The sequence below is a fragment of the Diprion similis genome, chromosome 14, assembly GCF_021155765.1.
Source record: "Diprion similis isolate iyDipSimi1 chromosome 14, iyDipSimi1.1, whole genome shotgun sequence".
Classification (NCBI taxonomy): Eukaryota; Metazoa; Arthropoda; class Insecta; order Hymenoptera; family Diprionidae; genus Diprion; species Diprion similis.
Window position 1 is genome coordinate 13,660,059 of NC_060118.1, and position 14,775 is coordinate 13,674,833.

A 14,775-nucleotide genomic window follows, 5' to 3' on the forward strand; every position below is an offset into this window, starting at 1 on the left:
TACCAGAGCTCTTCTAGCTACGACAGAAATTTCGGCTCGCTGCTATTTTAGCTCGGTGAAATAACAGTTTTTGGTACAAAACTCACCTTCGATATTCACATGCATTGATACGAACGAATATTACATATTATTATATTTTATATATACTCCCGTGTATACATATATATATATATATATATTTTACGAATACCCGCGACGCGATAAACTCGACGATATTCTTCGTGTGGTTGTTTTTTTTCTTTCTTGAAAAAAGAAAACGCGAGTGAATCTTGTAAGCTTCAAGGTGTATATTATATTATACCCCGTGAAAGAAAAAAAGTTTTGTGCTGTTTATCAGGTGATTTTATAATTATTCGATATATCGCGTTATTTATTTCTTTCCTGCGTTGCCGCTGCCGCTGTACTGCTGCTGGTGCTGCTGCAGCAGAGAAGAGTAATAATATACAAAGGTGTTACGAAACAGCAGCGGCGATAAACGCATCAAGCTCACATTCATATTTTTAAATAACTTTCCCCTATTCCCGTTCAGTGCATTTCTGTAATCGTTTAAGCAGAACGTCACGTGACTTCGACCAGTGGTCACTGCAGTTTCGCATCAAACTTTCCCTCAATTATTTCACTAATCAATATTAATCTCGATAAATTCCTGCAGGTAATATACGGATAACGAAATTACATCCATTAACATACGTTTTGAAATAATATTAATTTTTCACTTTATTTCTCTGTTAAAACTAACAATTTTTCGGAAAAATTACACCCAATGTGAAACAGCGTCGATCCTCGAAGAGGAAATCTCGCTTCATTTCCTCTCGAGCTGTGTAAACGAAGAAGCACTTTAATTTTCAAGCACCCCCTCAGTGTTTTCGAAAGAGCGATTGTCGCACCTGCGCTGATCTCCGGGCAATCTGCCGCTACCTGTAACCCGAGGACCCTCGTCGAGACGAGACAGCGAGTGCGTCAGTCGTCGTCGCGACGGAGGTTGGTGCCGGCGTTTAGGGTCTGCAGGCCGCGCATCGACCACGCGACGAACATGCTCGAACGTCGTCTGTCCTCCTCCTATCTCGTCGTGCACTGATAGTACCTCGCCGAGTGTATTCTCCGCCGCAGGGAAGATTTTGTCGAATAAAGCGAAAATTACTACGATCCGAGGAATAACTCGGCTGCTGGGAGGATGGCGGACAGCGAGGGTGGCTCCGAGCAGGATGACGTCTCCTTCCTCCGGACGGTAAGTGACAAGTAATTGTCTAGCTTCTGTATCGACACACGCTCCACACCCTGTGATCATCCACCTCATCGTCTCCATCCTGCTCTAATTGGATAAGACTCCAGGTCCACCTCCGCTTCATTCACCCTTCCAATTCATACGATTCATACGATGATACGACGTTATGTGTACTAGTTGTACGCCTGCCTAGCTACCCGCGTGTTTTCCAATGTTTACGATACCCTCCCTCCTCAGCGAGCGTGTGTGTACACCTATATGTATAGGTATAGACCTATGATGCTAGGTGACACACGCATGTGGTATATAGCTATCATTTTATCTCAATGTACACAAACCTAATTTAAGGTAGAGGTGCGGTTCACCGATCAGACCATAGATCGTTTATTGCTCGTACATGCATGATGGGAATAGTGGATTTTACAGTCGTCACACTTGTAGGTAGCGACAGTTTGAGGGGTGGATGAGCTGGTGCTTTGGCCCATATCCAAGCCTAAAGCTGTAGTAAAATATCTTAAAATATTTCAGGTGGCGGGCTTTTCCACGGTACGGAAATTTTCGTTATTCAATTATACATAGACATTTTAACGACGTATATTATTCCTCCACGATACATTATAGGGTGATACGGAATTTAATTACTCCGGTACTATTGCGTGTCCATTTTGGTAATTTTTTAATTACGTTAGAAGAATTTTAGTGCTCAACAACACACATATATACATATATATTTATTTGTGTATAGATAATTAATACGAGTTTTTCTAGACACGTAATACATGCTGGACAAAAATTACATAAATTCTTCACCCAAAGGTGAAAAAGCTAATCATCTACAACGGAATGAATTTTTTTTAACCTGTCATACTATTGCGACGATTACGTTCTCTCCTCGCTAAATCGATGTATTTCTTTTTCTCACATTCGTTCATTGAGCACCAGCGTTTTCCCGCGATACGTGCCACTTTAGTAACCGGCATCGTCGACCTTCTGTACAACATCTTTAAGTAAAAGAGAATGAAGGGGTTCGTCGATTTCGCAACTTTTTTATGGGTGCGCTTTTTCCTCCTACCCTTTTTGCACGAGGACTTAACGAAGGTGGGTGCAGTTGACCTTCGGCTATCCGCAATGTCGCCACATTGACGAAAGGTTCGGCTATCGTGTGACGTGTAATTCGATCCCGCTATTTTTCCACCCTGTTTGCAGTGGCGATGACTCCGTTCGTATTTTCTATGGAAAAATAATCTCCTTTGAGTATAATCCGGAAAATCGCGAGACACGCGCGTTGCGATGGATGTGGGCATAGCTCTGAAAATGCCGCTCACCCATCACCGGAAAAGTGTCTTTTTTTGTATCGGAATTTTCTGGACCCTTTGTCGTCCATGTCTTTCCACTGGTAGTAGGTACGTCATGTCACGTTTCCACAGCGCCACGCTGTAAGCAATACGTAACTCTCTACTTGACAATTTAGTTCGTCTAGGTTATTGAATCTGAAGTAAAAATAAACTGACGTTCACTATAGCTTTTTCTTTAGCTATAATGCGAATGTTTTCTTCTGATATTCATCTTTTCTTACCGTGTGCTTCGAGTCATTTCAAGTAGTCGATTTATGCCTAAGGCAGCATTATTGCTTTAGTTTTTATGAAAATAATTTAACAGGGGTTAAAAAATGGGTAAGAAAAAAAAGAAGATGTCGGAAACTCTCGAAATTGCTTTACGTGCAGCGGGATAACAAACCGCTTTATACATAGACTGTGCAGGTCAGCTTTAAAAGGCGGAGTGCCAGCTGAAAGTAAATTGGTTCGCTTTATCTTGAAATTTGCAGGCACTCGTAATTAGGAAAGTAATCGTAATAAAATAAGAGGACAGCTAGGTATACTGTTCTCTACAGATAGCGGTAATAAATCTATGGGACAAAGATGCGAATCACACCAGATGACTCGCTACCGCAGCTAGATTATGGATAATAGTGTAATCGGCATGCCTGCCTCTCGGTGTCGCTAATTTTTTATGCAAAGAATTTGTAACGCAGTACATTTAGAGCGAAATAACTGTTGCCGCAATCTCTGCCGCATCAAAAGTACATATACATACATATATACCTATAGTTATACGCCACCGATGCTCGGGGGTGGTTTAATTTTTGAAAAGCTTTGGGTCTCTGATCCGCGAGCAGCCGTTAGATTCCGATGTAGGTTGTGATCGTGTTGTATACCCGGAAAAAGTGAAAATTGTACGTTTTGCGTGCATGCCTGTAGCGTGTGAACCGCGTCAAAAGCAACAACAGATTATCGATAGGGATAGAAGATAAAAATATTTCTACACACACTTTTATTCTTATAATATAGTAAACGCTAGTCTGACCTTTGACTTTTCGTACCAGAATTGTCGACGAATTATGGCGCTACGATAATCGAATAAATTCAAGTCCTAAGGATTCCAAGGATTTCAAGCTAGCGCCACGTAATATTCTTGCTCTTGTCGCGAACGAAATCGCGCGACAGGCACCGCGACTATCGTGTGTGTAATGTACAATAGGTACCATGGCTAGGGTCGTTCGCGTGATAAAGCTGCCTAAAATTATACCGCTTTTTATTTTAAACATAACATCGACTTACGTGCCGATCAGAATTCTCAAATGTTAACCGGTAACCATAAAATTCGTCCGAATCGATCGCGAAATGCGGAAACTTTGTATAGAATAAAAAGTGCCAAGTTTTTAAAAAAATGTAGTAATAAATTTAATTCGGTATCGCGTCGTTACGATCACGTTGACGATTCACACGTGGCTAAAGACGATGCGGTGATCGCTGATGAATTGCCTTTTAACGAACCGGGAAATTTTTCTCCCGATTTCGTTTTTACCGGATGTTCAATTACCTTGATTCGGAGGCAAGTTGCTTCCGATTTAAAAGCCATGGTAGGTAATTGGTTGATTTAAAAACGTGCAAAACCGACAATAAATTTAGTTAAAAACTTAAACGCGACATATCTGTCGTTTAAATATTTATAAGTGATTGTTTTTTTTTAAGTTCATTTAAACCGTCCATGAACGAACGATCGAAACGTATTTACAACGAGTACGATAAAATAGTGCCGCTGAATTGCATCCACCTGAATTTTCTATACTCGTGAAATCGGCGAAGAAGATCGATGATCTGAATTGTGGAAAACGCGGAGCGCAGTTAAAGGGATAGAAATTCTCTCGTAGCCTTGACCCGCGTAGGCTTAAGGTCTTAGTTTCGATCCGAGGTTTGGTTTCCCCACCATCAGAGCGCACGTCGTTTCAGTTTCCCCGACCGCTAGCATTGGTTGCGGTAAAGCATGAAACATACATATTTCTAACGGCGATGTTGTGCATATTTCTACAATTATTGAAGCGTATGTAAATATACGTACTTACTGCAGACTCGCAAGGGCCCAAACCTCCGGTTATTGGTTGTCGGGCTAATTCTAAGCCCTTGCGGGTCGAGGTCCCAAGCTTGTACAGTGGGCATGTCATTGCTACTTGCCAAGGAAATGAATCGCGTGTACGCAGAAAGTGGACCTCGTGTTATGCAACTCTTCGGTAATTAGAAGTTAATTCATGCATTTCAGTCTGCGATCACGTTTGTACACCAGGGTCATTACGGTTGTTCATGAATTATTTATCCGTCAAACGATTTATTTTTCATTTTTTTTATTTACCGTGCAACCAGTGCTTCCGGTCATACGAATAGACGTTTGTAATACCTGTTTGCCAAGGTTTGTTCTATCGATAAATACAAATGATTCTGATAGATGTTTTGTTCGATTCTATCTCTTCGAGTATTTTCTACACCCTAATGCAGGGTAGTAACAGGAAAAATGGTAATATGTAATGCAGATCTGAGGCAGTGAGTGCCCGGTCGTGATGGCACTAAGCTAAAAATAATCGACGCATCGATTAATCGATTCTAAAAAAATAATCGAACCTGACTCGATTGGATCAGCAAAAATTAATTTGAAACCAAAATTTGTTAAATTAATGACGGAAAAGTTTGTTGATCAATTTAGTTTCATTGAATTTATCTTTAACGAATTATATCAAGTAAGTACCTAGTAAGTAAAACAATGATAACAATTGATACACCAACAATATAAATTGATGATTGTATTGCGTCGTTGACGGGAGTAAAAAACAAAAAACAATTGTGAGGAAAAATAATGGAGTCGGTCGATTAATCGAGTTTTAAAGGCATTCGATTGTAGTCGATTAATCGTGAAAAATCGTTTGATTTTTGTCATTCTTACCGCTGCGGCGGCGTCTGTAGTCACGGCGCGTGATCCGCCTGTGCCAGTAGTAGTGATCAGCGATGCGTCCGACGTCAGTTGTGGCCGAGTAGTGTGGAGTCGGGCGGCAGTAGTAAGTGACAGCCATGCGCGGCCGACGCTAGTGGTGAAAGCCATGGCCAAAGGGCAGTCTGGCCTTACACGGGAATTGGCTACTGCTGTCCGGCAGCGAAGATGCCGGGCTGATGGAGACGTTTACCACTGAATCGAAGAGTTGCCATCTGCACTGAGGGAATCTCTGCAGGCAGGCGCGAGAGGAAAAATGTTGGCGACAGTCGTTGAAGCTGCGAATATCGCATTCCGGAATACTTTCCGTTTTAAGAATTGAGAAATATTACCTACGATTGTTCTAAATTAATCATATGTGATGAATTCATGGATTTTAAGATCGATTGAATGTATATGTATACTGTAGGTTTTTCATCTTGATGGATAATTGTCTTCTTTCTCTTCTGTGATCTTCAATCTGAATTGACGCTATGATCTCTATTTCTGTTTCTTCTTTATGTAGTGTTATTGAGATTGTAATTAATTTATTCACACTATTCATCTACGTTTCAATGGGTTATCACAAATTCTCAATTTTTTCTTTTCTCTTACGTTAACATTCTGATCTTCACCTTGAATTCCATCGTACGCCAACAAACTCAGCACAATGTTGATCCTTATCGCAACGCAATGTACCGAAATGTAATCAAATCAAATGGTACGAATTTGTCCTATTCATATTTTGTTGATCAATTGAAACAAAACACTCGATATCAGGATACGGAGATACATATTCAGATTTAAATCTTACTCTGCAAAAGCTGAGAAACATTGAAGACTCCACTATAAACATACACTAGCATACAATCAAAATAACCCTTCTCACATTTCCAAAACTTATCTATTCTTCCCTTTGTTTCACTCTGGTCTGATGTATTACATGTGATTGGATTTTATGAGTGGTTAAAGTTTTCAAAAATACCAATTTTATTGCCATTAAAAAATGTCATTCAAACTTGCAGGAGGACATGGTGTGCCTGTCCTGCACAGCCACCGGAGAAAGGGTCTGCCTGGCGGCGGAAGGTTTTGGAAACCGACATTGTTTTCTCGAAAACATAGCCGACAAGAATATTCCACCAGACTTATCGCAATGCGTCTTCGTAATAGAACAGGCGCTGTCTGTACGAGCGTTGCAGGAATTGGTCACCGCAGCAGGTTCCGAGACGGTATACTATTTTTTTTTATCCTTTATCCACTGTTAATCAAAAATTGTGTTACATGCTATGAGACAACATGAAAAAAGAATAAATTTTCCAAATTTTATTGAACGAAAATTAAAAAAAAAAGATCCGCACTTGCGATTGCAAACTTAAGTTCAATGTGTTTAAAATAGGAGTGGGCCATAAATAAAAAATATCTATGCCGTTCAGACAATGAAAAGTGAACAAATTAAAACAGAGTGTTTTGCTCCTCTATGTTACTAAACAGGTTGATGTATTCAGAATGAAAGTATAGCTTTCAATTTTCATGACATTTCTTTGAACTTTTTTGAATTCGTTTTCTGTCCTACCACAACATCAAACCTACGATCATTTCTGAATACATCACGTCGTCGTTTTCTTCTCCATTTTTTTTATCTCGTCCAGTCAATCGCATGCACCTCAAGTATATCCTCGCGAAAAGTTATCATACAGCCATATCCTAGTACCACACGGTCGTGCCTGTCCATTGAAATTTACGGATTGAAAAATTGAGCGGCTGTTTCTTATAGCACGATACAAAGTACCGAAAGCAAGCCCAATGAATCTAAGTCGATATGTATTTTTTTTTTCATTTGCAGCAGCAAGAGTCGTTAGTAAGTATTTTTTTCTAAATTTATCGTATCAGGACCTGCATTATTACATTTCGTTCGTTAGAGACTACCGATGTTTATTATTTTGCTGCACAATATTATTTTTTGCTTATTCAAAATTAACAAACATCATTTCACACACAAGTTGCCTTTGTGGTCGATGCTCCTGGGCGACTTCTTCATTGCTGATAATAATATCATTAATAATAACATTGAAAATAATAATATCAAGTATGTAATTGCAGTTCAAGTAATTTTCACTTTCTCTTCATCAATGCTGTATCGTGATTCATCCAGCATAAACGTAGTACTCTGGATGATTGTGTCGTAACGTTACTTTGTTATGAAACTAACTTTAATTTAATACATGTAACATTTGAATGCGTATTATGGCCTTCTCTTATCAGTAGACTAATGGATTGAAGTATTGCTGTATTTGAAGAAATATGTATATCATCACATTAGTGTATAAAATCAAAAATGCTTGATACTAGTTTGAAAAAAATTTACGTAGTTATATTTTGTGTTGTTTCGTAATCATTTAAAATAAATAATAAATTATCATTAATAGCAAACATTTAATAAAATTTTTTATAATATGGGGTTTTCAATATAATTTTTCACCTCGCCTCTATGAATATACTAAATATTTTTGTCCTGCAAAAAAAATTTTTTACACATGACCCTTGGACATGCTCTCTCTGATCCTTTTCGTAATTATTCAAGAAAAATTGTTAATCATTGCTATACTTATCAGCATCTGATTATGATTTGAATTTTGCAAATTTAAAAAATACACGCTAGTTGTACAAGTTTGAAGTACTTCTAATCGGGGTTTATCATCATCTGATGCACCGATTTCTAAGGAGCAAATTTTGACTGATCCATGAATTTTTAGGGTAAGGGTACAGGATCTGGTCACAGAACTTTGCTCTACGGCAATGCAATCCTGCTCAGGCATCAAAACAGTGACATGGTAAGCAACAAGTCCGATCCTTTATAATCACGTTAAGAAAAGTGTCACGACGTTTATTAATACGAGAATATTTTCAGTATCTGGCTTGCTTGTCCACCAGTTCGTCTCACGACAAACTTGCATTCGACGTCGGTTTGCAAGAACATTCTCAAGGTAATGATAAAACTTGGTACAATATTCGACAACTATAATCACGCTCATTTCCACCTTGCACTCGTTTCAGGAGAGGCTTGTTGGTGGACAGTCCATCCTGCTTCCAAGCAAAGATCAGAGGGTGAGAAGGTCCGAGTAGGTGACGATCTCATTTTAGTATCAGTTGCTACCGAGCGATACCTGGTAGGTTTGCAATTTCAGTACCACCTGAAATCAGGTATTGAACGTTATCATGTATCCGTACCACACACTTACGTTCTGATATTCTTCGTTTTCCTTCTAAAAATCAGCACACGACGAAAGAAAACGACTTGTCGGTGGTTAATGCCTCATTTCACGTTACACACTGGTCAGTGCAACCGTATGGCACTGGCATAAGCCGAATGAAATATGTCGGCTACGTCTTCGGTGGCGATGTGTTGAGATTCTTCCACGGAGGTGACGAATGTCTTACTATACCATCCACATGGAGCACTGCACCTGGTCAAAAGTAAGTCGTGTCTCGTTTCCAAGAACTTCACTGTTTTAGTGCACTTACTTGAGTCGTGTCGAATTTATTGTTGTTCAATTTCTTCCAGCATGGTTATATACGAAGGAGGCAGCGTTATGAGCCAAGCGCGATCTTTGTGGAGGTTGGAATTGGCCAGAACGAAATGGGCCGGTGGTTTTATCAATTGGTCACATCCCATGCGAATCAGACACCTTACCACGGGCCGTTATCTGGGTGTTAATGAGAATAACGAACTCTACTTGGTAGGCCGGTGAGTGATTTCTTCAAATATTATAAGTTCCCTAAAGCTGTGTTAGTGTTTCGAGAATAAGCAAGAATTTTTCAATTTTTGAAACTAAGGAACGAGGCTACCATAGAGACCTCAACATTTTGGCTCCAGTCGGAGAAAACAGATACGAAAACTATTCTCGAGGATAAGGATTTGGAAATAATTGGAACACCGATCATCAAATACGGTGACTCCACAGTGATTATGCAGCACGCAACCAAGGGTCTCTGGGTCTCGTATAAGGTAAGAAGACAAGCTTATAAATTTATTCACCTCAACGTTATTAGGGTCTAATCTCTTTTCGTATATTTCTCGTGCTTATAGTCCTACGAAACCAAGAAGAAAGGCGTTGGTAAGGTCGAAGAAAAGCAGGCAGTACTACACGAGGAAGGAAAAATGGACGACGGACTTGACTTCTCTCGGTCTCAAGAGGAGGAGTCAAGGACAGCTCGCGTTATCAGGAAATGTAGCAGTCTATTCACTCAGTTTATTACGTGAGTCGCAGCTTGGATTACACTTTGGAAAGAATTTAATTTTTCCAAGTGTTTACTTGCCAATGACATAAGTTCTTGCATTTTAGTGGCTTGGAAACTCTTCAAATGGATAGAAGAGCGTCGATGTTCTTTCAGAATGTGAATTTGAACGAAATGGTTATGTGCTTGGAAGATCTGATCAACTACTTTGCTCAGCCAGAAGAAGATATGGGTAAGACTTCAATAACAATCATATTTAAATTCTTAAAGCCGTCTAATTATAATCGAACTACTAGAGACACATTTTTATTCATCACAGAACACGAAGAAAAACAAAACAGACTACGGGCCTTGAGAAATCGACAAGATTTATTCCAGGAGGAAGGAATTTTGAATCTAATCCTTGAGGCTATAGACAAAATCAATGTAATAACCTCGCAAGGCTTCCTGGTCGCACTTTCCGGGGACGAAAGTGGCCAATCTTGGGATCAAATTTCTGGTTACCTTTATCAACTGCTGGCTGCTATCATTAAGGGAAATCATACGAACTGCGCTCAGTTTGCGAACAGCAATCGTCTTAACTGGCTGTTCAGTCGTTTGGGATCGCAGGCGTCTGGCGAAGGAACAGGAATGTTGGACGTGCTTCATTGTGTCCTCATAGATTCCCCCGAGGCTTTAAATATGATGAGAGTAAGTCGTTTTGCCGAATAAAATCATCGATAACGTAAGTCTACAAATATGCTCGAAAAAACTTGAGTAATATATTTTCATATTTTTACAGGACGAGCATATCAAAGTGATAATATCTTTGCTCGAAAAGCACGGCAGGGATCCCAAAGTTCTTGACGTATTGTGTTCTCTGTGCGTTGGTAACGGAGTTGCAGTACGATCGTCGCAGAATAATATCTGCGATTTTCTGCTACCTGGGAAAAACTTGCTGCTGCAAACTCAGCTGGTCGATCACGTGGCCAGTATAAGACCCAATATATTCGTTGGCAGAGTCGAAGGTTCTGCTCTTTATCAAAAGTGGTACTTTGAAGTCACCGTTGATCATATTGAACAAACGACTCATATGATGCCTCATCTTAGAATCGGTTGGGCTAATACAGCTGGGTACGTAGTTTATCAAGTTCTACTTTTTATCCTTGATGGTAATTAAGTTGGAAAGTATATATGAAAATATGGGAGTGAATAGTTAATTAATGCTTTTGATCCAAGTCGATGCATATAAACCTAGAAATCACTTTTCACAGGTACATGCCGTATCCAGGCGGTGGTGAGAAGTGGGGTGGCAATGGAGTTGGGGATGATTTATATTCGTTTGGTTTTGACGGTGCTTATCTTTGGTCTGGGGGTAGAAAAACTCGAATAGTACAGGACGCGACGGAACCTTACATAAAAAAGGGGGACGTCATTGGCTGTACTTTGGACTTGACCATTCCAGTAATAACCTTTGCGTTTAACGGGATGCACCTTAAGGGTTCTTTCCGCGACTTCAACCTGGACGGAATGTTCTTTCCGGCAATAAGTTGCTCCTCAAAATTATCATGCAGATTTCTTTTGGGTGGTGACCATGGACGCCTCAAGTTTCAACCTCCGGACGATTTCTCGCCATTGGTAGAAAGTCTGTTACCGCAGCAGATCCTCTCTCTGGATCCTTGCTTCTACTTTGGTAACATGAATAAAGTGGTGCTCGCCGGTCCTTGGCTAGTCGAGGATGACACGGCGTTTGTACCAACGCCTGTAGACACAGCTATGATCAATCTACCTGCTTACATCGAACAGATAAGAGACAAGCTGGCGGAGAATATCCACGAGATGTGGGCTATGAACAAAGTCGAAGCTGGCTGGATATTCGGAGAGCAAAGAGACGATCTTAGAAAAATACATCCGTGTATTATTCAGTTCGAAAGACTTCCGGCGGCAGAGAAACGCTACGATACTCAGCTGGCCGTACAGACGTTGAAAACCATCCTGGCCCTCGGTTATTACATCACAATGGACAAGCCACCGTCTAGAATAAAGACCTTACGACTTCCCAATGAACCGTTCATGCAATCGAACGGTTATAAACCAGCTCCACTAGACCTGAGCGCAATCACATTGACACCAAAGATGGAGGAGCTTGTAGATCAGCTTGCCGAAAATACTCACAACTTGTGGGCAAAGGAGAGGATCAGTCAGGGATGGACCTACGGGCTGAACGAGGATTCCGAAATGAGGCGGAGTCCTCATTTAGTACCTTATTTCAAGGTTGACGAAGCGATAAAGAAAGCGAACCGAGACACAGCCAGTGAAACGGTTAGGACATTGCTTGTTTATGGGTACATGCTCGATCCACCAACGGGAGAGCAGCACGAAGGTGAGTCCGATCGTCAACATCATTAAGCTGCTCTGATGAAAAATTGAATATGACTCGTTATGATGATAAAAAAAAATTCATACCTTCCAGCTTTGCTCTTGGAGGCCAGTAGATTACGCCAACTTTTGTTCAGGACGTACAGGGTGGAAAAAAATTACGCCGTTGCCAGTGGCAAGTGGTATTTTGAGTTCGAAGTGCTCACTGCTGGACCGATGCGAGTAGGTTGGGCAAAATCCGATTGCATGCCCGGTAGCATGCTCGGTAGCGATGAAAATACCTGGGCTTTCGACGGATATAACGTAAGGCAATCTGAATATTATTATATTAAATTTGATCATTTTGTTTTTTCATCCCTAAAATAGTTCCATTCAGAATCAGTGGCCCAAAAAAAAAGTAAATAAAAATACGAAGAAAATAGTGATCATACAGTTTTTCCCTACCAAAGTGTATGTCCTTTATGTGGTAATATCTCTCATTCCCAATATCTGTCCCCGTTGTGTGAGACTGATACTGTTTCAGAGAGATACTTGAAAGAAACGAGTTTCCTCTGAGGAAAACGATTGAAAAATGTTTCGAGAATGAGTCCAGTTTTTTATTTTATAATTTTTTTGGGCCACCGTATATACTTTGAAATGTTAATAATTGAACCCTTACAGATGTGGTTATCGAAAATGGGGAAAGTCGGTAACTCAGTTTGGTAAACCTAGTATTGAGTATTGAACTCTCTTATTCGGTATCGTTACTAAAGTCGAGTTAATCTTTTGAATTTTGATCAGTCTTACGATTCTTCATTTAAGAAATCATCGGCGGTATTTTAAAATGTCGAACTTGTTTTAATTACTGTAAATGAATGGAGGATCGAGTAATTTGTAAACAAAAAAATAACTGATCCTGAAATGCTAGGTGACCAAAGTCCACTGTGGTTCGAACGAGTCTTTCGGTCACAAATATCAAGTGGGTGACGTAGTTGGCTGTTTCATTGATGTCCAAGACGGAACGATCAGTAAGAGAGCCATTTCCCAATAGCCGTCCATTATTTTCTTACAACAACCTTTTTTTCATAAACTATTACGTGTCGTCGTCTCGCTGAATGTTTATATATGTTGATTTGATTTTGCACCTCTCCCAAGTAAGGACCATTTTCACACAGGGTAAAACAATCTCGAGATCGAAGTTTTCTGCAATAATTATTCCTACCACATAGTTAATCTCGTCTCGCAATACTCCACCTTAATCGGTATCGAAATATTTGAAACACCGTATCCGAACGAGTTGCTTCTTTTCTTGTCAAAAATATGATATAACGAATTACTCTAACTCTGAATATTATGCTGTGGATAATCCACACGGGAAACCATTTAAATAGATTTTAACAAGTCACACTGATATACAGCCAACAGTTGTGGTTGAATTTTAGTTCGTGAATGAAATATTGAATGAATCAAATTTTATTTTAAGGAGGAAAAAGTATACTCAGGCACAGCCGAATCGTTCGGCAAACAATGGCAGGTCGGGGACGTTGTTGGAGTTTTCCTGGATCTTATTGACCGAACAATTAGTAAGGCAGAATCTTTAAGCAAACGCTTTAGCTGCCATTACTAGCTGTAATTGAAGAGTATAAGACAAGAGTGCTGGACACCAGTGCACCCTTTCCATGCTTTTTTTTGCACAATTTCTTATATTGACGTTGTTTTATTTTAGTTTTTTTCTCATCTATGCAATTCACAGTTCCTTTCTCGTATTATCAGAATTTCGTTTACACTCACAGCGTGAAAGAGCTTGAAATGTATGACCTTCGATCGGAGAAAAATATTGTTTTATCAGAATATATTTGCACAGTATATCCTAGCTTACAAAAGATTTACGTAAATCTTACTTGGCTCACCGTCCTATGTGATGCCTTTTCATTCCACATTTTCATTGGTCTCCAGTGCGCTTTAATTGAGCTGTACTCTTAACTTCTTATTCATACCTCATGCTAATAACTGACACTAAGTTCGCTCTGAAAGTTGACTTTTTGACGTTTGTAAAACTGATTAAATATTATGTATACGCTTAGTGCTCTCACGTAGTACTTGTCTGGATGAGAATTATTAATACGTACGAACGCACGTGGATGCGATATATCTTGTCCGAAAATTAAATAGGTTAATATTACCTGCTCCGCTTTTCAATTAGTGTTGACGGTAGTTAAAATAAGCTTAGTAAAGTTTAATATAAAAAATTCTAACGAATCTTACCTAATTCGGTTTTCTAAAATCTTGACATTCTTCAGCATTATATTTTTTACATTCTCATATAATAATTCCCTCATGATTCAGGCCGATTGATGTGATTTACAAATTACATTTTTTGTACTGACATATCGCAATTTCTTCTTTTTTTTTCTTCCTAATTCCACGTTTTACAGATTTCTACAATAATGCTTACGCATGGCTCGTTTCATTGGATAATATGAAATTTATTTTATTCGCATGGTATTTCGTATATAAAAAGACACTTTATTCAAGTTACTTTGTCGTTGAATTTTTACTAATATCCAAACAAATACCCAATTGTAAAACCTACCTTTGGCGCTTCTTAGATAATAATTATATAGATGAATGAAATGTGCGACGCACAATTTCAAATATGTACATATTTGTATTGCGTAACT

The 14,775-nt window shown here is 39.4% G+C and overlaps 1 protein-coding gene across 18 annotated transcripts in view; it reads left to right on the top strand.

The window, feature by feature from the left end:
* The first annotated feature begins 780 nt into the window (after window positions 1-780).
* Window positions 781-14,775, top strand: part of LOC124414881 (ryanodine receptor) — a 31,410-nt gene continuing 17,415 nt past the window's right edge. For 8 of the 18 annotated variants that reach the window (XM_046896001.1, XM_046896002.1, XM_046896003.1 and 5 more), the window contains exons 1-16: window positions 781-1,228; window positions 6,547-6,750; window positions 7,365-7,379; window positions 8,275-8,352; window positions 8,430-8,505; window positions 8,576-8,688; window positions 8,796-8,995; window positions 9,084-9,266; window positions 9,356-9,527; window positions 9,609-9,778; window positions 9,865-9,989; window positions 10,077-10,447; window positions 10,539-10,870; window positions 11,011-12,119; window positions 12,210-12,418; window positions 13,578-13,677. In XM_046896001.1, coding sequence (XP_046751957.1) covers window positions 1,175-1,228; window positions 6,547-6,750; window positions 7,365-7,379; window positions 8,275-8,352; window positions 8,430-8,505; window positions 8,576-8,688; window positions 8,796-8,995; window positions 9,084-9,266; window positions 9,356-9,527; window positions 9,609-9,778; window positions 9,865-9,989; window positions 10,077-10,447; window positions 10,539-10,870; window positions 11,011-12,119; window positions 12,210-12,418; window positions 13,578-13,677 — 3,511 coding nt within the window. In that variant the 5' untranslated portion in view covers window positions 781-1,174. Of the gene's footprint in view, window positions 1,229-6,546; window positions 6,751-7,364; window positions 7,380-8,274; window positions 8,353-8,429; window positions 8,506-8,575; window positions 8,689-8,795; window positions 8,996-9,083; window positions 9,267-9,355; window positions 9,528-9,608; window positions 9,779-9,864; window positions 9,990-10,076; window positions 10,448-10,538; window positions 10,871-11,010; window positions 12,120-12,209; window positions 12,419-13,022; window positions 13,123-13,577; window positions 13,678-14,775 lie in introns of all 18 variants that reach the window. The other 10 variants (XM_046896015.1, XM_046896011.1, XM_046896007.1 and 7 more) reach the window with 3 other exon arrangements.